At 35.3% G+C, this 21,701-nt stretch overlaps 2 protein-coding genes across 2 annotated transcripts; both read right to left on the bottom strand.

The window, feature by feature from the left end:
• Positions 1-26: 26 nt before the first annotated feature.
• Positions 27-9,658, bottom strand: LOC136797548 (protein SCO1 homolog, mitochondrial-like). The gene is made up of 7 exons (XM_067054131.1): positions 9,534-9,658; positions 5,199-5,315; positions 4,619-4,853; positions 3,934-4,131; positions 3,345-3,437; positions 2,514-2,629; positions 27-901 (listed from the first exon to the last, which is right to left on the bottom strand). The coding sequence occupies exons 2-7, from the start codon at positions 5,268-5,270 to the stop codon at positions 764-766; spliced, it is 852 nt and encodes a 283-aa protein (XP_066910232.1). The 5' UTR covers positions 5,271-5,315; positions 9,534-9,658; the 3' UTR covers positions 27-763.
• Positions 9,659-19,713: 10,055 nt separating this feature from the next.
• LOC136797546 (major facilitator superfamily domain-containing protein 8-like) lies at positions 19,714-21,444 on the bottom strand. Its single transcript, XM_067054128.1, has one exon. It carries the CDS (start codon positions 21,405-21,407, stop codon positions 19,992-19,994), a length of 1,416 nt encoding a protein of 471 aa, XP_066910229.1. The 5' UTR covers positions 21,408-21,444; the 3' UTR covers positions 19,714-19,991.
• Positions 21,445-21,701: the final 257 nt, after the last annotated feature.

The raw sequence follows: 21,701 nt of genomic DNA, 5'->3' as shown, positions 1-21,701 counted from the left end.
AATATTCAAATTAAAAATTAGCTTAGTTCAGTTTTGATTTTGTGTTATTTCAGTTCTCTCAATTTCTAAAAAAAATATATACGTAACACAAAGTTTCAAGAAAAGGCTTTCAAAATTAAGCGCATCAAAAATCATCAAAAAGCCGGCCCCTTAGTGTTGATTCTTTTCATGGGCCAAACAAAGTAGAATTACAGTATAACTCAAATTGTTTTTTAAACAGATTAAAACGTTAAAAGCTATCAAAAGTCACACAAAAAAATATTTCTGACATTTAACTGATGACGATTTTTTTTGAGATTTTGAAGTTTAATTTCAATGAGGCGGTAAGAAATCAATTTACAGTATGTTAGATTACTTTTTTTTTTTAATTTTCTAAAACATTTTCCGAAAATTAATAATATAATTCATTTTGAGCGGCAAACAAATATTTTACATTTTGCATAATATCATTAAAAAATTTCACAACTATTGACAAAGTATGAAATTCACTTCAAGATCAACGAGTCAATTCCGTTAATCGGGAAACACCTTCAGCATTCATTTCGATCAAATGATCAAAATGACACAATTTCCTTGTATTGCTGGTATCGCCTTTTCGAAAAACTCCAGACCTTTTAAGTGTTTGACGAAGTCTCTAAATATTACTGATGCCTTTTACTTTCTCTGCCAAAAAAAATTGACCGCATACCTCTTGTACCAAAATTGCAACATTTGAGCATAGAATCGTTCTACAGACAAGTAAATATTCCATGTGTTATTCAACTCAAGACGATTTTTTCTTAGACAAAGCCATTCTAGTACTTATGGAACCTACAATTTCATTAATTTCACGATTCTGTCCGAAATATTCGATGAATTTTCCGTCCGGTCCAATAAGATAAGTAATGATTGTATGATCAACCTAAATGGAAAGTAAAATATAAAAATCTTTAAATCTTCAGCTATAATTACTGGAAGTTGGAGGATATTAAGTCCAATAATTATCCAATGATTTAGACATTTTTTGTGAGAAATTCCTTGATCAAATTGAGCCTCGTGACCCTAAGAGTTTTTAGTTTTGACCCTTAAATTCCAAAATGATTCATAAATATTAAAAGAAATTAGATGAAAGTTTCTTTAAGTTAATGGTTTTTAAAATTATATATTTTCCTTTCAAGTATTGTCTCAAGCATGCGGGAAAGAAGTAAGAAACAAAAACAAAAAATTCAAAATCTCAAAAAGCCCGCATATGGTTTACATGTCTGATTCATATTATAGATAAAAATGGAAAACTGAAAATGATTCTTAAAAATTTCTTAAAATTTTTTCAAATTTGAGCTTTGCGATTCTTATAAAAAGAACTTAAATTCATTATTTTGATTTGTAAACCCTTGGACAACACTGGTTAAGCATCAAACAGATCGCATCCCCACTAACCCCTGGACATTGTAAATCTTACGTCTTTTGGATACAATCTGTCCAAATCAGTAGCCTATACCCTTTGCCTAAATGAGTAGCAAGGCGGAAGAAATATCTAACTCAAAAGACGCCTGTTCCTTGAGTTACAGTAATTTATCTTCCGAATCAAATAGATTTGTGAGAAATTCTTTTTTTGTGACGTTGAAGATAATACAATTAAACCGATACATTTTTGACGCAGATTTCTATAATCAATATGGTATTTTAAACAACTTAAAAATGGCTCACGTTTAGAGACGTTAAAAACAAGGTCTGTTAAACCAATCAATTAGTCTTATATTTGAAGTTCCCATATCTTTGCTGAAACCCACGCCAGACTTTTTACAACATTTTAAATTATTCTTTAGAAAGAAAAAAAAAACGCTTAGCGTGACCACAAAGAAGTACTTGTTTAGAACTCCCTTGGAAATTCTTTTTAAGCGTTATCTTTAACTTCTCAGCAAAAGCCGTGTATGAAAGAAAATGGGGAAATAATTAGATTAGAGTTTGAAAGAGGACTTAAAAATGGTACTTGGTAACTCTTTGCTTGAAATTTTCAACCAGTAAAGAGAGGAATGTAAGTACAAAAAAGTGAAAAAAGGGCGTCCTCTCTTTACCTTGCTTTTTGGGTGAAAAGACACCCTTCGCGTTACCATTGACTGCGCTACACATATTTATACCCAAGAATTAAAAAAGGATTGATGTGTTCAAAATTCACTATTCACGTTAGAGTATAATCAGTGGTGAAAGCAAGGTCTTTCGAGAAGGAACATTTTCCACAGCGAATTAACACATGTCCTTGAAATTTTAGTGAATTATGCAGAATTTTGAGACGGAAAATCCACTCTATAGAAGTGAGTTTTTGTATTTGCACTTTTGAGGACGGTGGAGTGATTGAAGCGATTAGGAAAAACCCGAAAAATCGAAGACGATGAAAGTGGTGAATTACCATCGTCCTCAGTCAGTCAAGAAAAATACACATACATTAACTCGCTAATATACTACGCTGGGACGGAAATTCGTCTTGGGCGGAGGAAATTCTAATACTGCACCCAAAAACCTTTTCAATAACTTACGATATAGTCTTCATCTTCATCTTTAGGACCAGCTGAATAATATACACGATACGCTTTACAGGCCTTCTTCACTTGTTCTTCCGTGCCGCTCAATCCAACCATTCGTGGATGAAAATCTACAAAAGGATTAGAGTGGAGTAGTTTACAGTGTGTCCCAAAAAAAGGGGACAAATTTTCATATAAGTCGAATCCTCAAAACTCAGTATTTAAGCTGGGCTTTAAAAATTGAAATAACATTACAATTCTCTGTTCCATCAATAAAATATTAAATTCTAAATATGATTGAATAGGTTCTGGAGATATAAGTAAACAAGTCATAAAATCATAAGGGTTTTACTTTATATAAGAATTTGTCCGCCTTTTTGGGGCACACTATATAGGGTGTAATACAGTAACAAGGTTGTTTTTGTGATGATACGATAATTGTTACGAGATAATATCAGTTTGTATCAAATTACTACCATTTGTCCCTTCCATTACTTTTTGCTTATTTTCTACTATGCACTACTATGTTGGCTAACATGCTATACTACGAAGGGATAAGAAAAAGGTTGAGACCCGTTCATAGTGGTAGACTAAACTAGATGTTTTAACGACTTTTTCTTCGCGCAGTAACGACTATTCGTTTATATAGACGATTTACTGAATGTTATTGAAGTATAGAATCTCCGGGCTTCTCAGGGGAGAATTCTCGGTCTTATTAAATAAATTCATGACGCTCTTGCAGTACAATTCTAGAGCTGAAAGAAGGATTGACGTCTGTCCAGTGCAATCGTCTAAATTTATTTTCAATAACTATAACATAAATTTAGTTTGTGCGACATTTATTACCTTGAATGTATTCTTTTACAGCAGCCACAGTATCTCGATGTGGGTCAACAGTGATAAAGACAGGTTGTACGTTCGGTAGATTTGGTATGGCGTCTAAAATTGACAAAACGAATAATGCTAAATTTTGCCTCAAATGAATATTTTTCATAGTTTTCGCAACGAGCCTCAGATTTTAATCTAAAACGTTTACTTTTTAAAACTAGTTTTCTTTAACAGAAGTGGGTTATATACAAGAGTACAAAAGAGAAAAAACATTTATATTGATTTTTAACTTTTAACTTTAAACTTAAAAGTCAGAGAGAGAGGGGTTAGAACCCAAGGCTAAAATAACTGAAAGGAATCCAAAATTCTTTTTTCTGTAGACGATTACAGGCATTATTGATGGTTGCAACCATCTACGGAGAAAAAAATCTGCAGCACCAAAGCAAACAAGTTAACTGCTATAGCGAGATCGGAGTTTTAAAAATCCGTGAAAATAACAATGCAACAAAGATAACTAAAAAGGATGGGATGATAATTCAAGAATAACAAAAGATTTTCAATTTAAATCAATAAAATAGTGCCTTCTTAATAAATGATAACGTTGTACCTATTTTTTCCACAACAGTAGATAACTTTTCCAATTGGTCAGGACATATATCTGGGCAATGACAGAATCCAAAATATAAAAGAAGCCATTTCCCAAAGAAATCTTTATCAGTGACAGTATTTCCATTCGTATCAACTAGTTCAAAAGGACCACCGATGGCAGCCATCCCAACTGATTTTTTCATCTCCTTCTCCTTGGCTAAAACGATAAGAGAATGTTGTAAAAAATACATACGTGATACCTTCAGGTACTATCTACTATTCGCCTTTGAAAAAGGTCATGAAGCTGAAATATTGATTTAGACATATGTTGTTTATTTGACTACTTTAATAAAGGACATCATTTAACGTACCTTCTAAAATTTGCTTACACATCATTTTGAAACAAAAGAAGCACCAAACCACTTCTCTAATATGGTATTGAATAAGACGTGAAATACTACCTGCAAATCTACTAAAACAAACTCTATCATTAAAGGACAACCTCAAAATTTAGGAGAAAGTTTATATTTCAAACCATCAAATTATGGACCTCTCCCAGCCCCTATGATGTTTCACTTAAGGAGAAATTCCAATCAAAGAGCTTTGAGCTACGGAGAGTTTTACCTTACTAGTAAATTAAAATTTATGCGCGATTTGTTCTAAATGTTCAACATTACAAAAATAAGATTTCAACTTCAACTGACCTTTGCGTTTCTCCTCTTTTTCATATCGGACATAAGCAACTATACCACCCCCTGTTAACATAAACACTGCTAGAGAAGCCCAACCAATTGGTCCACGGTTGGTGGGTTTCTTCTTCTTTGCTTCAGCAGATAGAGATCTTTTTGTTATCGTCAATAATTTCGAAGATTCCCCACCTTTTGAATTTAGGAAATGGCTGTTGTGTGAATGTGTATGTCGGAAGAAATTGTTAAATAGCTGAAATAATAATGTGTTGAACGATTAAATACAGGAATCATTTTTTAATATTAAAAGTACTTTATCCGGAAAAATCACCAAAATTTCAAAGCTACATTTTAGGAGCCAATTAAAAAGTTGTGACCGAAATTGAAATCGATTACAAATATCAATAAAGTTTTTAAGAAAAGATTTATGGGACTAAAAATAGATTCAATGAATTTTCCAACACTGCAAAAACTTTAACAAAATATTTGTAACTAAAGCAAAATATTTGACAAAATATTTGTAACTGAGATCTCCAGAGGGATATTTTAAGGGCCATATACTGTATTGAACACGTCAAAACGAATTTACTGTACTTACATTTGAAATTGAGTGACTTTGATTTCTTATAATTGTGATTGAACGAATCTGTTGGAAAACTTTATAAGCCATCTTTAATGAAATTGATGTCGAAGGCTCGCTCTGAATATTTTCAATCTGAAAAAAGAAACAATCTACTTTAGAGTTAGTGCAAAATTTATTAATATTTTAGCCACACTCTTTATGGATACTACCTGTTGTTACACGGTTTTTACACACTCAGTGGCTGCTTTTTCTGAGAACAGTTTTATCAAACCACAAGGCTCAATTTTGGTATTAGTCTTTTAAGAGCAAATTAAGGAAAATCTTAGATAGTAGGGGGAAATTTGTTCGTTTTTTTAGGTTTTTACCTAAATCGAGGTATTAAACTTTTAAAAACAGTGTTTTCAGTCAGAAACAACTGTTTTGACCAGTTTTTGCGCTTTTTGAAGCCTTATATCTCAAGTTAGGTACTGAAATCACCTATACTCGCAATATATCTCTAATCTTAATTTTTGAGAGCTTTCCAAAAATATACAACAGGTCTCTAAAATTTTCATTTTGACCCTATGATTTTTGCCTGAGACCGTCATATTTAGTCTGAAAATCTCACCAAAGTGAAAACCCGACGATTTTACCAACTTTTCGAATTGGGTTTTCTTGTAAATAAACAGTCTGTTGGATGACCCGAATGGAACTATTGGGCCATATTTTGATTGCCGCCTTATCGAATCGAGTCTTCGAAGGGTTGTTAAGAAAGTGATATCGCATACCACGTGCGTTTGGTTTGGGAACGCGAAACACGAACGCGAACTACCCATGCCATGTCTACACTTTTCAATTTATCTCCAGAACTAACAGATTTTTTGGAATTCTGTAAAAACGTCCAAGTTCCTGAATAGTTTTACTATGTTCTGTGAAAAAATCATAATCATCAGTGAAATACTCGTTCATCTATTTAAGATTGAAGACGAAAATTTGCGAAGAAAAATAAACCTTCAGCACAAAAAATGCTTTTTTAAACACTTTTTTCCACCAAAAAACAAATAGACTTACCTTCCCCAAACATTGAAGAAGCCTCTACTAATTAAAGTAAATGAGATAAGATAAGATAAATCCTTAAAATCAACCAGAATTTACAACTTTTCGTCCGAAGCAAAAGACGTGCTTTTCTTGCCGCCATCTTGTTTTAGAATGAGAATTCAAGAGAATTCCATTCGGTCTTTTTTTCATCCAATCAGATCGCGCGATTTCACTTTCGCTTTCTCTAGTCCAATAAGACTGCGGGATTTGAGTCATGTGACATCTCTATTGAAAAACCTGCGCCGAATAAAATAGAAATACAGGGGGTCACACTATTGGCTACAGGAACTGAAAGCAAGCAATTAAGGCCAATATTTTTGGTTTTTCTGAAGGACAAAAGGTATAGGAAGCTTTACTGAAGGAGGGATAAGGGTGGGACCATCTATTTAAAAGATATGGACAAAAAAAGGCACTCTTTTGGGTAATAATTAAGATTTTACTTAGAAACTTTAATTCTCTTACCCCCGTCTCGGAATGTTTCTGATCCTAAAGTTAGGGTGGACAGGCCAAAATTTTTCCCTCAATTTTTAGATACCAAACTAATTTTATTTGAAAGTCCTTACCTTTGTGAGAAAAATGAGGGGTCATTTATTAGAATTGGTAAAGTATTCCCAAAGTTATTCCATTTTCAAAACACAAAAAAATCACCTTTTCAAAGAATTGCCTCCTTACACCACCCCAGCAAGAAATAATTTTCGGAAGCACAAAAATTGCGCCAAACATGGCGGATGAAATCTAGTCTTCCGTGTGGCGGGGTGTGGGGAGTTTTGCTGGTGCGGTCTAAAAATTGGCCCGATGACTGTTAAACTTTAGCTTACCGCTAATGAGCTGGAAATTATAGCTAAAAACAAATTTCACCACTAGAAAGCTGAAATCCTCAGCTTTCAGATGGTGTATGGTGCTTAAATGAAAAAATCCACGATCTTGTTAAAAAATCGCAATTTCTTCTTATTTTTCGAAATTCCAGACGGCCTGTAGATTTTCAAATAAAGCACTTTGTGATAGATTGTAGCCTAATCTTACCCTGGGTTTACTAAAAAAACCGCGATTAAAAGATGAACCAGCTCAATAGCGACAGCCATTTGTTTCAATGTGGGTCGAGAATTTTCCGGTGCCGTGGTCAGGTTTAAATTGCGTTTTCACCTTGACATTGAAAAACATGAATATCTTTGGAAAGAAAATAGTTAACTGGATGCAGTTTTTTTTACTTGTTTCCCTGATAATTCCTGATTGATTTAAAAAAAAGAATGAACAGATTTGGATGATTTAAAGGTAAGTACTAATGCATTGAAGTTTATTTTTGTAAATTCTTCCTCGTTCCGCGCAAAAAATCCCGACGAGTGCGCACCCTACTTAAGTGCTATTTTTTGGTAAAAGCTATGCAATTTATGTTTGGATTTCTAGAAAGCTTACCCATTCATTGTCAATATATTTTTTATTTGAAAGTAATCTCTTCATGGAATAAAAGGATATAATAGTCAAATCTTGTAGGGTCATTTTTCAAAAAAATTTTGCCAAATTCGCATTTCGCAAAAATTGAGTAGAATTGAGTCGGTGAGTCGTTAAATTTGTCGGACTTTTTCTGTCAATGACCTTTCTTTCGTTCAAAAATTTTATTATTGCTGATTTATTGCGAGCGATTTCTAGTGCATTCGCAGCATTTTGACTTTGTTCATCATTACATGCGCCATTTTGGGGTCAGAGGTCACAGTGTTCAAAGGTCATAATTTTAAACCACCCATTACACGCGATTGTTTTGGCTGTTGGCTGGCTGGCAGTTTCCTCCAATAATGCACTCCAAAAATGTATGGAAAAATGGAAACCCGAAAATTTTTACGACGGACCGACCGACCGACAGACTCACTTTTTCCAGACGATCTCAATCGAACGGAATCGACGATCGAACCAGTCGAACCAAATCGAACGCAATCGACAGATTGAAATTCGATTGTCGAATGCAATCGAATCTCAATCGAATCTCAATCGAATATTACCGCAATTTTCAGATTCGATTGATATTCGATTGCGTTCGATTGATGTTCGATTGCGTTCGATTGATGTTCGATTGCGTTTGATTGATGTTCGATTGCGTTCGATCGTCGATTCATTGACTAGGCCATATTTTAAAAAGGACAAGGCAGCGTCCGTTGGCGGCCAAAAAGGGCACTTTTTCTAGTGTTTTCACTAAAAAGGCTGTTTTTACCAATATTTTAGTAATTTCAAGAGGGGTAGCGTCTGATAACCGGACGCTTAAAGGGCATGAAAAATGGCCTGTTGACCCCCGGATTGTTTATCGCATAATTTCTACGGGAAATTGAAAGTAATTTCATTCGGCTTGTGATATTTGAGAGCTTGGATGTTGGGAAGCTGCAAGAATAAAGCCAGACGATCTCAATCGAACGGAATCGACGATCGAACCAGTCAAACAACAAGTCGAACAACAATCGAACCAATCGAATATTACCCAGAATTTTGACGTTCGATTGAGATTCGATTGCGTTTGACAATCAAATTTCAATCGGTCGATTGCGTTCGATTTGGTTCGACTGGTTTGATCGTCGATTCCGTTCGATTGAGATCGTCTGGCTTTTTAGACCCAACGAGTACTCACAATTTTTGAAAATTTGGTATTCGACATTCGATTGCTAATTGATAAGTGGTTGTTCAGTTACTTCGATCATTATCGATTTATACTTCAATAACCGAATTTACTGACTAGTACCGTCTGTAACTTAGTACCGTGAGAGTGGGTAATTGCATCAATGCCAGTCTAGAAATTGCGGCTTGTGCTTGTGGGCCGACGTAGATTTGAGGTTTGAGATCTGCTGCTCTCAACTTTTCCCAGTTAAGTTTGTGCAGCTCTGGTGTAACATTCCCCTCCTTTCCAGACTGGCATCAGTGCCAGTGGAGTGTCTAACATGCATAGCCCTCAAATGAATGACCTGGCTCCAACCAGGGCAGGCGCTGGTCATTAAAATAAACTATATTCAGCTCCGCTCACAGCTCTACTCTACCATTTTTGTTTTGATTTAAGTTTGTATTTTAATGACCAGCCAGGTCATTCATTTGAGGGCTATGCATGTTTGCCTCCTCTGATGCAAGTTACCCACTCTCACCACCACGCCACGGTGCGGTGTGTAGTAGGTGTGTTGTTGTGTAGTGTGACTAAACTAACTGACTCAAACGTTGGACTCTAGTAAGATTTTTGCTTCGGAAATGAAGATGCTAGGATGCAGTTTTATTCAGTTAGGAAGAATGAAAATAAAAACTAACCTTTTTTGACTAAGAATAATAATCAGTTTTCTTTTGGTTGTTAGACTGGTTTATGTCAACTTTTTCTTCTTTTTCCTTGCATAACACACCAAAATCGAAAGTGAAAGTGGCCGATCTAATTTTTGTGCTGACAATGCAAAATTAAATACACGGTATCGAGAGAAGAAACAAACAAGAGCCGAAAAAATGTCATTACGCACGGAGCGAGCGTTAGCGAGCGGAGTGCGACTCTTTTGGCAAACGCATGCGCGTAAGCAAAATTTACAAAATTTCAATGATATGCGGGTACTAAAAATGGAAATTCAGTTTTTTTTCACGATTTTTTTCGTCTAGCCGCTATTCCAACATGTTTAGCCTCTGGAATGTTTCAACTTTGAAAATTTCGTGAAAATTAGCGTTTTTTGAGATGAAGTCGTTGCAGTGTCAATCTTTCGCAAATTTAAAAACCCACTTTCCCTTGGAAAAAATTGACGTTTTTTGTTTTTTTGGGACCCTTGGGACACAAGGTATGGCGCGCCAAAAGGCTTTTTAATACTAACTTTTTTTTATAATATCAACTTTTTTTTATAATACTAACATTTTTTTATAATACCAACTTTCACTTTTATAATACCAACTTTCATTTTTATAATATCAACTTTTTTTTATAATACCAACTTTCATTTTTATAATATCAACTTTTTTTTATAATACCAACTTTTTATTATAATACCAACTTTCAATTTTATAATATCAGATTTTTTTTTAAATAGCAACTTTTTTTTACAATACCAACTTTTTTTATAATATCAACTTTTTTTTTATAACACTAACTTTCATTTTTATAATATCAATTTTTTTGGTCTCGCTTAGTCAATTTTCTTTTTTCACCATGTAGACGGACCTTTACAGTTCTTCACTGGAAAATCTAAGAATGTGGATGCACCACCACAGATATCTGTAAAGCCCGAAGGGCTAGATAGGCAACTTTAAGCTTTCTCTCCAGCAAAAAAAAGTGAAGCAAAAATTTGACTTTTTAAATTTCGTGCCGATGGATAGGATCTAGCATTTTAATTGTTTTCGGAGCGCGAGATCAAAAAAAGTAGGCGGCAAACGCTATTTCACATCTCTTAAACCGGTGAAATTGCATATTTTAGTCACGTGACTTTGGTAGGAAATCCTTCCAAACCTAGGCTTCACTTTTTGATAAAAGCCGCAAATCTAGCCCTTCGGGCTTTACAGATCTGTGCGCTGTGTGCGTGCACCACTGGCCGACCACTGGCGAGTCTTCCTACATTTTCAGAAATATTCAACCCAATACGTCACTTTTTCTATTGTTTAAGTGACGTATTGGGTTGAATATTTTGAAAATTCTCGGAAGACTCCAGTGGTGCATATCATGAATTAGAGAATCGTGTCATCCAGTCTATCAAAAAACCTTACGTGGCCTCCAGGCTAGGTGTAATCGCGCTAAGACTCCTTCTACATTTGATCGATTATACACGCATAGTAAGCGAGACAAAAATTGGTGTTATGAAAAAACTTCGAACTAAAAAAAAAGTTGGTACTTTAAAAAAAAAGTTGGTATTATATAAAAAAAGTTGGTATTATAATAAAAAAAGTTGGTATTATAAAAAAAAGTTGATATTATAAAAAAAAATTGGTATTATAAAAAAAAGTTGGTATTATAAAAAAAAGTTGGTATTATAAAAAAAAGTTGGTATTAAAAAGCCTTTTGGCGCGCCATAACAAGGTACCTGTTGACCGCAAAAATTTCAAAATTCGCGAATTGACCGTTGATAACATTAGGGTTAAAGGGACCCAATGACGTCACGGGTTTGGGAAAAACTTCAAAATGCGATATCTCGAATTTGAAGAAGAGTGGAGAGGTCGTTGACCCCTCATTTTATCGGGAATTATATGGGGAATGAGATGAGAGGGTTTGTAAGGCTTGAGTAGGACTTTCAAATTTGGCTGAATTTTTAGTCATTTTCAGTTGATGACGTCATCAAAATAGAAAACCTGCGATATCTCGAGTTTGAATAAGAGTTGAGAGGTCGTTGACCCCTCATTAGATCGAGAAATTTATGGGGAATGAGATGGGAGGGTTTATAATTATAAGGCTTGAGTACGATTTTCAAATTTGGCTGAATCTTTAGCCATTTTCAGTTGATGACGTCATCAAAACAAAAAAATGCGATAACTCGAGATTGGAAAGGAGTTTGGAAATGGCTAACCCCTCTTTGGATCGGAAAATTTATCAAGAATGCAATGAGAGAGGGGTGTTATGAGGCCTTAGGACGACTTTAAATAAAAATTGGTTAACATTTGGGTAAGCAGCGTGAGAAAATCAAAACAAAACAGCCGAAGGGAACTGAACTCTCGGAATAAATAATGGAAAAACGCAAAAAAAGCTATTTTTTGATGAGCTCTTACTCCATTCTTTCCGAAAAGTCAGTGAAATTAAAACTGATGAAATATAAAAAAATTATTACAAAACTAATCGACACACACGTGACACGATCCAAAGCAAATAAATTCAGCTTTCGGCACTTTCGTTCGTTTCGTGAAAACCAAACAGTTCTTTTTATCAATGTATTATGCCATAAAAACTTGAAATTCTTTAATACTTGTCAATAACTCTTAACAAAACGAGGGAAATTCAATATTTTTGATTAAACCAGGTAACGAGGGATTTTTGTAAAAAGTCTCTCCCAATCCTCAACAAAACTGTGTCTTTGACTTTTCAGCATCAATTCTTCAACAATCAACACTTCTTACTTTCGACACGTTTACAGCTTGACGGTAGTTGAAAGTCGAGAAGTTCGCCCCAATTTGTTTTTGTTGCAAAAATGTTGTTTCAGACCATTCATAGCTCAAACCAGTATGCATTTTCTCATCTATGCATCGAAACAAAAACATCGAAAAGTGTTATCAATCTGATAGAGAAACGCAATAATCAAGAATTTCTTCTCAATCAAAAAAATACAATACATCTTCTTTTTCTGTGTATAGTAATGTATAATCATTTCACATCTCTGAAAAAGCTGCTGCATTTATTTTGAAACTTCTGGATGACAGGATGACAAAAATTTTCTTTATTTTGATGTGGATAATTTCGGCGGAAACTTCAGTCGAATGTTTTCGTTCGAATCTTAAATTCGAATCTAACAAGATTTTCGAACAAAAACATTCGAAATTCTCTAGAGACCCGGAAGTTATTTTTCATTTTTTAACTTTGGCATTTTTGCTTTCTTTAGCTTTCCGAGTTATTTTTGATTTTCTAACTCGGGAAATTGTGCTTCCTTTAATTATCCGAGTTATTTTCCTTTTCTTAACTCGGAAATTTTGGCTTCCTTTAATTAACTTTCTGTAAATAGACTAAATCTATTAAATTTTACGTTCAATAAAAAGGCTCGCCTCGCTCGTAAAATATTTCTCGTATTGCACTCAAAGTCATGCGATAACTATTACTTATTGAGTCTTTATTGGATTGGTAATCATCGATAGAATCTATCGGATCACTTAGAAATCGATTTCATTTCAGTAAAGTTAAAAATTTATCACCCTTTCGGTGACGACATATTTAGGGCCTAAATGACGTCCTCAAGATTCACAGTATTTTGAGTTTTGATCCGTTTTAAGTTGTAATTTTTAGATTTATGGAATTTTGGATTTTCGGAATTTCTTTGGGGTTTAAGATTTTCGGAAAAAGAGTACGATATTCTATTGAGCAGCGGATTGATAGCCTTCACCTCTTAATACATAACTAGTGTGGGCTTGAGGCGTCTATAGAATCCTTTCGCTTTGCGAACACGAGACTCGTTCTCCGTGCGTAACCCCTTTTACGATTGATCTTACTAGACTAGAGTCTACTTCTAGGCTGAACTTTGCTTTTTGATGATTTTTGATGACGCTGAGTTCAGTACTTCAGTGAAGTAGGCGAGGTAGCCATTTTGAGAAAGAACGTTTAAAAATCCAAATAACAAAAAAACTACTTGAAGTGGTCTGTTCTACTGAAAATTGCGGGACCAGCTGGAAAACTATGATCTGTTCTACTGAAGATTGGGATCAGCTGGAAAAATATGATCTAGTTCCGGGGGGGGTACTACCCTTGTCGACCGACGGGGGTGCTCCGCTGAGGTTCGAAAAATAGACCCTACGCGGGACTCGAAATTTGCGAAAAAGTGACCCTGCCCGGGGGGGGGGGGGCACTGACCTTGACGAATGACGGGGACGTGCCGCTGGAGTTTAAAAAGTCGATCCTGTCAGAAATGAAATTTGATGAAAAATAGACCCTGTCAAAAGAAAAATTTGATGAAAAACCTACCCTGTCAGATTCTACTGTGAAAAACCTTACCCTGTCAGATTCTACCCTGAAAAACCTACCCTGTCAGATTCTATGTTAAAAACCTACTCTTTATACACGTTTTTCGCGTTTTTCGTAAAGTATAACGTGATATCAACATTTCCAGGCTAAAAAACTACAGCATTGCATAAACATTAAACCTCAATACCTGGAAAACCGACCAAAATAATCGACGACGAGAGTTATGCTTGAATTGATCTTTTCAGGCGAAAATCTGAATCGAAGTTGATTGGATACTACTTGAATTGAGACATTTAAAAAATAAATCCTCTCTAAATCGAAATCTATTAGAATTAATAGGGTATTTTCTTATTCCTAATGAACTAAGGAAATGTGGAAAATAGTCCATTTGAATATTTATTGTTGTTCTAAGTTAGATATTTTAACGAAAATGTTTGACCTACCTTTTGGGGTTAGTTGACCTACAATTTGGGAGCCTTCATAACCCGACATAAAAAGTCTGTCAAATTATATAAAACGTTTTTGTTGTACTTTCATAACATGAAAGTATTACCTGAGAGATGACTAATGTTGGCATTTTAAGCTTTTACGACGTGTCCCAGACCAGCTGGGACCCCGCCAGCCCAATCAGAAAATTTGCCTAAGTTTTGAACAATAAAATTTCTATCCCCATTGCATTTTTAAAGGTTGGGGGGATGTCAAGAAGGGGGGGGTCGTTTAAGAAGGGGGGGTCAGACCCCTTTCCACACTATGAAGCCATTCCAAACCTACAACCTGGGGGTTATAACGAAAATGGGAGTCAACTTCAAAGACCAAAAAAATTAGCCTATCTATCAAAAGTAACGAAACTAACCCCTGGGAAAGGATTTTGGGAGTTCAAATTTTGTTTAAAACATTCAATATTTTTCTAAATGCAAATCTACATCTCACAGGTCTGATTCAAATTCACCTACATTCTCGGGGTCAGGTACTGTAATGTTTTGATTATTTTTATAATCGGCCAACTTGTTTCATTGTTTTCAACTAGTATCGGAACTAACTATCATCTGTTTTCAAGTGGCAAGTGGAATGTTATAGAAGGAATCGGAATCTTACGTGATCCTACGGTAAGGGTCTCAAAATCAGAACTGATGAAGTCTAGGTTTGAAAGGACTATTTTGCAAGTATAAGCTTTAAAACGACGCTTTTACAAAGAGGACGAGAGCAAATGCTTGCTTTGTTGTGTGGGAGATGCGCAAGACTCAGAAGGTTTCGATTTCGAACTCGAAAAGAATACAAGTTTCAAAAAAAATTTCCGGAAACAATGTTGTTAGTACCACTATTCAGCTGAACATTTATTCTAAATAGTTCAAAAGAGATATCGTTGAAATTAGCCTCGATCCCTTTAAGAGGGCGCAATGGCGGGCGTGTGGTGCGAGACAACAGCAGCAAAGCGCCTGTGTTGGCCGTGCGATAAGTATTTGCAAAAAGCTGTTTGCTCCTCGCAGGGGTCTGCTCACCGCCGCGTCAAAACGATTTGTGAAAGAACTCTACATGCAAAAACGGCAAAAACAGACCCTGTCAGACACACATCATGAAATTTCGCCCCTGTCAGATCAGGATTTTGCAATTTTAGATACCCTGTTAGTAATTCTGCAACACTGAAAAAGGTACCCTGACCAGCGGCACGTCCCCGTACCTATTTTTGCCTAGGTGCCCCCCCCGGGTGACCCTGAATGGGACTGAAATTCCAAGATTTTCTCAAATGTTGTCAAATTTTCCCAGTTTCCCAAAAATAGGCACCCTAAGAGGGACTGATTTTTCTATTTTGGTGTTTTTGCGACCCTACCTGGGACTTATGGAGGTTAAAAAAGGTACCCTGACCAGTGGAGCATCCCCGTAACCCATCGTGCCCTAGTACCCCCCCCCCCCCGGGGATCTGTTCTTATGAAAAAATAGTTTGAAAAAATTAAGGTGTCTAAGAATATCCTGAGGGAATTTCAAAAATATCAAAAAGTCTTTGAGATCTGTTCTTTTCCTTCTGAATGTAGTTGCCTGGAGTGGCAGCTGAAAATTCTCCATCTGTGTAGAACATCTGGAAATTCTCCATCTGTTTGAACAGACATTTAAACTGTTAGCTGGAAATTAAGTTTCTGTTCTTAAAAGTCCTTCAGTCGAGCTGGAATTTAGCAATCTGTTCTTATAAGATTTTTGCCCCCGCAACGAGCGTAGCGAGTGAGGAGGCCTTCATAGCTTCACGCAAGGATATTGGACAGGAATCTCGAATCTTTGCGCGCGCGTTTGTTCGTATTGTATGTTCCGGCCAATTAAGTGTTCCGCAAAAATATGGCGGTAAATTATACAGCGGTAAATGTTATACACATTTTCATATTACGTTATATGCTATTACCATTATTATATATTGCATTTCATTAGTTTTGATTTAGGATTGAAAAGCTGAAGCGAGTGTTATAAATGCAAATTATAGAAAAAGTATATAATTACACCATAACAAGGATTACAAATCAAAACAGTGTATGATATAACACGAATTACAATATTACTTTTGCAAATCAAAACAAACAAAATGGCAGACTGGTTATGATGATGAGCTGATTCGATTCATTGAATGGAAAAAGTGTTTTGTATGTCTAATTTTGTTTCTTGTCTTTAAAACTGAATAAATACTGTAATTTAGTCAGAAGTTCATTTCAGCAATGATTTCAATTCTTTTTCGGGAATCTTTAAAGAAATTTGCTCAAGTTTTCAAATGTACATTTTGTTGATATTTTTGTTCAAACTTATCAAACTGTAATTTATATTGTCTGTTATTTTATTAATAACTACCTTTATTGTTTATAGAGCTTCTTAAGCTTTAAAGACCATTATATGGTCGTAACTCGGGAATATCTTTCTTAACTCGGTAAAACAAGATACCGGCAAAGTACAAAAAAGTAGAATGTAGCATATGAATCCAAAATTAAATTGAATGTGAATCGATGTAAACAAACTTTTTTTTTGGTCTTCAAAATAGATTTACCTCACTTAGAGTGTTTTCACTGTTTGTTCAGTGTGGTAAATCTATTTGGAAAACCTGAAAAAAGTTTGTATAGGCGCATACATTCAACTTTTTCAGTTGTGATAGCCTACGTAATAACTTGCGCTCCAGTAGTTTGGTGAAATAGCTCCCCAATTCTGGCTTTCCAAGTTAGGAGGGACCTTCCCGAAGGCATTTAACGGTGGTTAGACTAGGCACACAGACAGTCATACAGAAACTGTAAAACAAGATACCGGCAAAGTACAAAAAAGTAGAATGTAGCATATGAATCCAAAATTGAATGTGAATCGATGTAAACAAACTTTTTTTTGGTCTTCAAAATAGATTTACCTCACTTAGAGTGTTTTCACTGTTTGTTCAGTGTGGTAAATCTATTTGGAAAACCTGAAAAAAGTTTGTATACCTAGGCGCATACATTCAACTTTTTCAGTTGTGATAGCCTACGTAATAACTTGCGCTCCAGTAGTTTGGTGAAATAGCTCCAATTCTGGCTTTCCAAGTTAGGAGGGACCTTCCCGAAGGCATTTAACGGTGGTTAGACTAGGCACACAGACAGTCATACAGAAACACCATAAAGTGAAAGTATATAGCTATAAACTCAAAAAGTCTAGCTTCCTGAAGGCACGTCTCTTCATTGTCTGCGCTGCGATCATCTTAATGGATTCAATCAGCTTTTAGTTTGGAGAAAAGATTGCATCATGAAAAAGTACTATGCACTTTAAAAAAAATTAGGCGCATTTCAACTTTTCTCGACTGTACGTCTGAATGGACCACAATGGCATATCTTTATTTTTCTTTTGACCAACAACATAAAAGATTTTGCTTGAGAAGTACAATCAAAGCGTAGGCGAGTGGAGTCCGGGCCTTAGCTAGGATTGGTTTCTATTTCGCCCTATTTAAGATGGCGCAGAACTTTTTGATAAATCTTATCCGCAGTATCCTCTTGACTATTGTTTATTAGGCAAAGTAGCAATAGAGAATCAATCAATCAATCAATCAGTAATTAAATCAATCAATAATCAAATCAATTAATTATTCCTGATTATTTTTTATGTTTCAATCTTTAAAGCATTAAAAGCTTTATCTCGTCAACCTGTTCCGACAAGCTCGTTTCTTGAACCCGTCTTACATTTAAAATCTATTCCATGTAAATTGGAAGTTTGTTTTGCTACCATGTACAAACCACTCTCAAGGAAGATACTCTCGGGTATCTAATAAACGTACATGTACGTTTATTAATTTTAACAAAAATTTTCCTCAATTTCAAGTGCCTACTTTTGTTTCTAATGATAAATATCCATCTTTGACTTTTGAGGTTTGTTCTACTCGTCAAAAGAAAGCAAATTACCCAATATTTACCCCCTAACCTCATTAAAAAGATCCTTCAATTAGGTTTGCATGCCTCCATTTTCGACCCTGTACGTTTATTCGTTACTGTACGTTTATTAGGTACTCGAGTAGTCTAATTACTCTGATATGGTTTCCACATGATAGCAAAAATGAATGCCAATTTAAGTGGAATAAACTTTAGCTTGCAAAACATAAGAGTCATTTCTTTTTAATTAGATTTTTTCATGTCTTCGTCGAAACCTTAATTATAACTAGGCCATCGTTTTTATTTATTTAGATGGAGTGTTATTGTTATTATTTTCAGGAAAAAAGAAAATCTTTTATTTCTTCGTTTAACCAAACGTGTAGTTTACTTACTATTTTTTTGTCCCCATGCATTTCTTATAATCTTGCAACTGACATTGTTATGATTATACAATTTATTATAGAATTCTTTAAATATTATATTGCTGCGGTGGCATGTTAGTGTAAGCTATGTACTAGTGTTAGTCCTGGTAGATAAGAACAGTTAACTCGCATAAAATCAATCGCCTGGTAATTTCGTATCTGTTCCGAAAGTTTTTTTTACCTCCTAGCTGAGAAAATATAACTGTTCTGAAGTAAACATTTCTCCCCTGAAACGAGGAGCTGTTCTTAATTTTGGGGAAATCCTTCCAGCTGGCAAATCAGAACAGATATTTGCCAATTTTAGGGCGGTGGTCGCTTCTGACGTTCTGACAGATTTGCAATCCCTTACGTATTCTCAAATAAAAATATTGCTTCATATACTGTTTTTATCTTCCAAAAACAACTAAAATCTGGCGGACTGTCATCGGACTGTAATCACATGATAACTCGTACAATTCGAAAATTGCACTCGTGATTTTTTTGTTTCGAATTTTCCTCGTCCTTTCGGACTCGGAAAATTAATAACAAAAAAATCACTCGTGCTATTATATTCGAATTGCACTCGTTATCATATACTAATCATATACTAATTACAAAATATAAATTTGATAAGAGCACTAATTGCAAAATATAAAATTAAAAAATAAGCGATTAAGATATAAGATATTACAAAACACCGACTCTCTAATAGCGACTCTGACAGCAACCCGATAGCTTGATCTTAGCATCGTCTAGGGTTTAGCTCGATTTCAGGAAGAAATATTTATGCGACACCCAATCAGTTTGAGTGCCTATAATCATCAGGTCAATCGAATATCAAATATTAATTTCAAAGCCGAAAGAAAGATAATTAGACTTGTGAATTTCACCTTCACCCGCCCTACAAATCAGATCGAAAAACCTTCAAAGGACTGGAAATTTCCATTGAAATATTATCGATTAATTGGGTATGTGGAATAGTAGAGTGTCATGAACTATGTATCAATAGACCTTTTCATAAATTACGCCACGAACATCACTCGCCCCGTATTCAAACAATTACCATTGTAATTATGTCCCTTGAGACATTAAATGATTTTTTTATGAATAGGAAGTAGTTTAACTAAAATCCACTTGGAGTTAATCACCTTGGTAATAATTTCAAGACGAGGCAAGTGATGTCCGTGACGTAATTTATGAAAAGGTCAATTTGGCACCACTTTTCTAGGCTGCGATATACAGTTGACGCTTTCTAATTCGATTTGCAAGCGAAATAAATTTTCATCATAAGGTTAGCGAATCGAATAGTAAACCGTGCTTACAATATTATCGAATAATGGAGCATAAGGAATCATAAGAAGAACGTCTCGAATGGCTAGCGTCAATAGTAGATTACTTACAGATCTGATTCATTCAAAACCTGATAATTACGCTTATTCATCTTCAGTTCGATCGGTTTCGCTTCAATCAGCGTGTGTTTTCGAAGCACCAAAAGTACAAGTGCACCCACCACAACAACGATAGTCACAATACATTGTACATAAAGATAATCGACAATGAAACCAGTAACCAGGCTGGATGATATACAGGCTAATGCACTAGCCGCACGACGTACAGCTTCACCGAAAGCTTGAACTTCTGACGGAATCATTTTGGCTAGGATAGTTTTAACAAAGACTTGCTCAACGCACCAACATACTCCAAGAGTTAGCACAAAAATGGAAAGTAATACAAGCCCTAGAGTAGGATGCTTGTCTTTCAAGATACTGACGATCAGCAATAAACACGTGCTACATACAAACACGCACAATCCAGCAATTAAGAAATAAAAATCATTCAATCTCTCACTTGTCTTTTTAATGACTTGTAACACGATCATAAACAATAAACCAGTTGCTAAAAACATCCCTCCAACGTATTGAGTAGTTTGTTTATAGTAAATGGCAGATATGATCGGAAATGAAACGTCTAAGAAAGCCACTATGCTGTACGACATCAGAAACCCAATGAAAATCAGTAACACGAAATCAATATTTTTGAATAAAGTATATTGTGAAAATCTCCTTTGCTCGACCATATGTTCTTTTGTATCGTCTTTTTCTTTCAAGTCGTATTCCTTTGACAGATTACTTGTTTTTACAATTACGAATGCCAAGATACCACTAAACAATATAGCCATCAAAATTCCAGGAAAATTACCATAGCTTACTCGAAAACCATAAAACTCGAAATCGATGTATTTGAAAATAATGTTGAGTCCCGGTGAAAGTACAAAAGCTCCTGAAAAGCATGCTACCAAGTTTGCTAAACGTTTCGTACATTCTTCTCTTGGGAATACGCGAGCAACTTCAGCTGTTATTAACGACATATTAACATCACCGAGTCCTTGTATAATTCTTGCTACGATCGGGAAATATACTGAAGTATATATAATGTATAAACAGCTCCCGATGATTTCTAAGATAACGAGCGCGATCATGATTTGTTTTGTATTCCTGGTACGATCTACATAAACTGATAACGATAAGCTTCCAAAGATAGATGCGACGTAATAAATAGCCAATGAAAGATCGTAAAATGCGGTCACGTGATCAGTTTTGATTACGTCATTGAGGTAGAAAAATAGTGACGGAATGATCATAGAGTATTCAGCGCCAAGAAAAACGGCTAAAACACAATATATACGATATGTGATTTTGCGTTTAGCCTGCCATGAAGAGAGCTGAGTGTTCTCTTGAGGTGTTGGAGTGTCAACCAGTAATGGGTCAGCACTTGCAATTGCATTGTGGTTATCATTGACTTTGGAAACCATACTTCTTCAGTATCCAGTGCAAATTCAAATTTTCATCCTGATATTTAAACAGATTTAAGTTAAAGGTTGCTTTATCTCATATATTAGGGTTTGATTCGAAACCTTCCTCTGACTCTCTTTGATACCCCTGTATATCACACGATACCCCTGCATATCACAAGATACCCCTGTATATCACAAGATACCCCTGTATATCACAAGATACCCCTGTATATCACAAGATACCCCTGTATATCACAAGATACCCCTGTATATCACAAACCCGCCGCTCCCTTCTCAATAATTGGTCAAACA

The sequence above is a fragment of the Clytia hemisphaerica genome, unplaced genomic scaffold, assembly GCF_902728285.1.
Source record: "Clytia hemisphaerica strain Z4C2 unplaced genomic scaffold, Clytia hemisphaerica genome assembly, whole genome shotgun sequence".
NCBI classification, from domain to species: domain Eukaryota; kingdom Metazoa; phylum Cnidaria; class Hydrozoa; order Leptothecata; family Clytiidae; genus Clytia; species Clytia hemisphaerica.
Note: the sequence above shows the minus strand (reverse complement) of the source record. Positions and strands in the feature narration are given on the sequence as shown.

What these genes read in the sequence shown, in the direction of transcription:
- LOC136797548 (XM_067054131.1), bottom strand. Translation starts at nt 5,270, where the DNA reads ATGGCTTATAAAGTTTTCCAACAGATTCGTTCAATCACAATTATAAGA. An exon ending in AAAAGAGGAGAAACGCAAAG is followed by an intron (nt 4,132 to 4,618) that starts GTCAGTTGAAGT and finishes TTATCGTTTTAG; the next exon opens with CCAAGGAGAAGGAGATGAAA. An exon ending in TACTGTTGTGGAAAAAATAG is followed by an intron (nt 3,438 to 3,933) that starts GTACAACGTTAT and finishes TGTCAATTTTAG; the next exon opens with ACGCCATACCAAATCTACCG.
- LOC136797546 (XM_067054128.1), bottom strand. Translation starts at nt 21,407, where the DNA reads ATGGTTTCCAAAGTCAATGATAACCACAATGCAATTGCAAGTGCTGAC.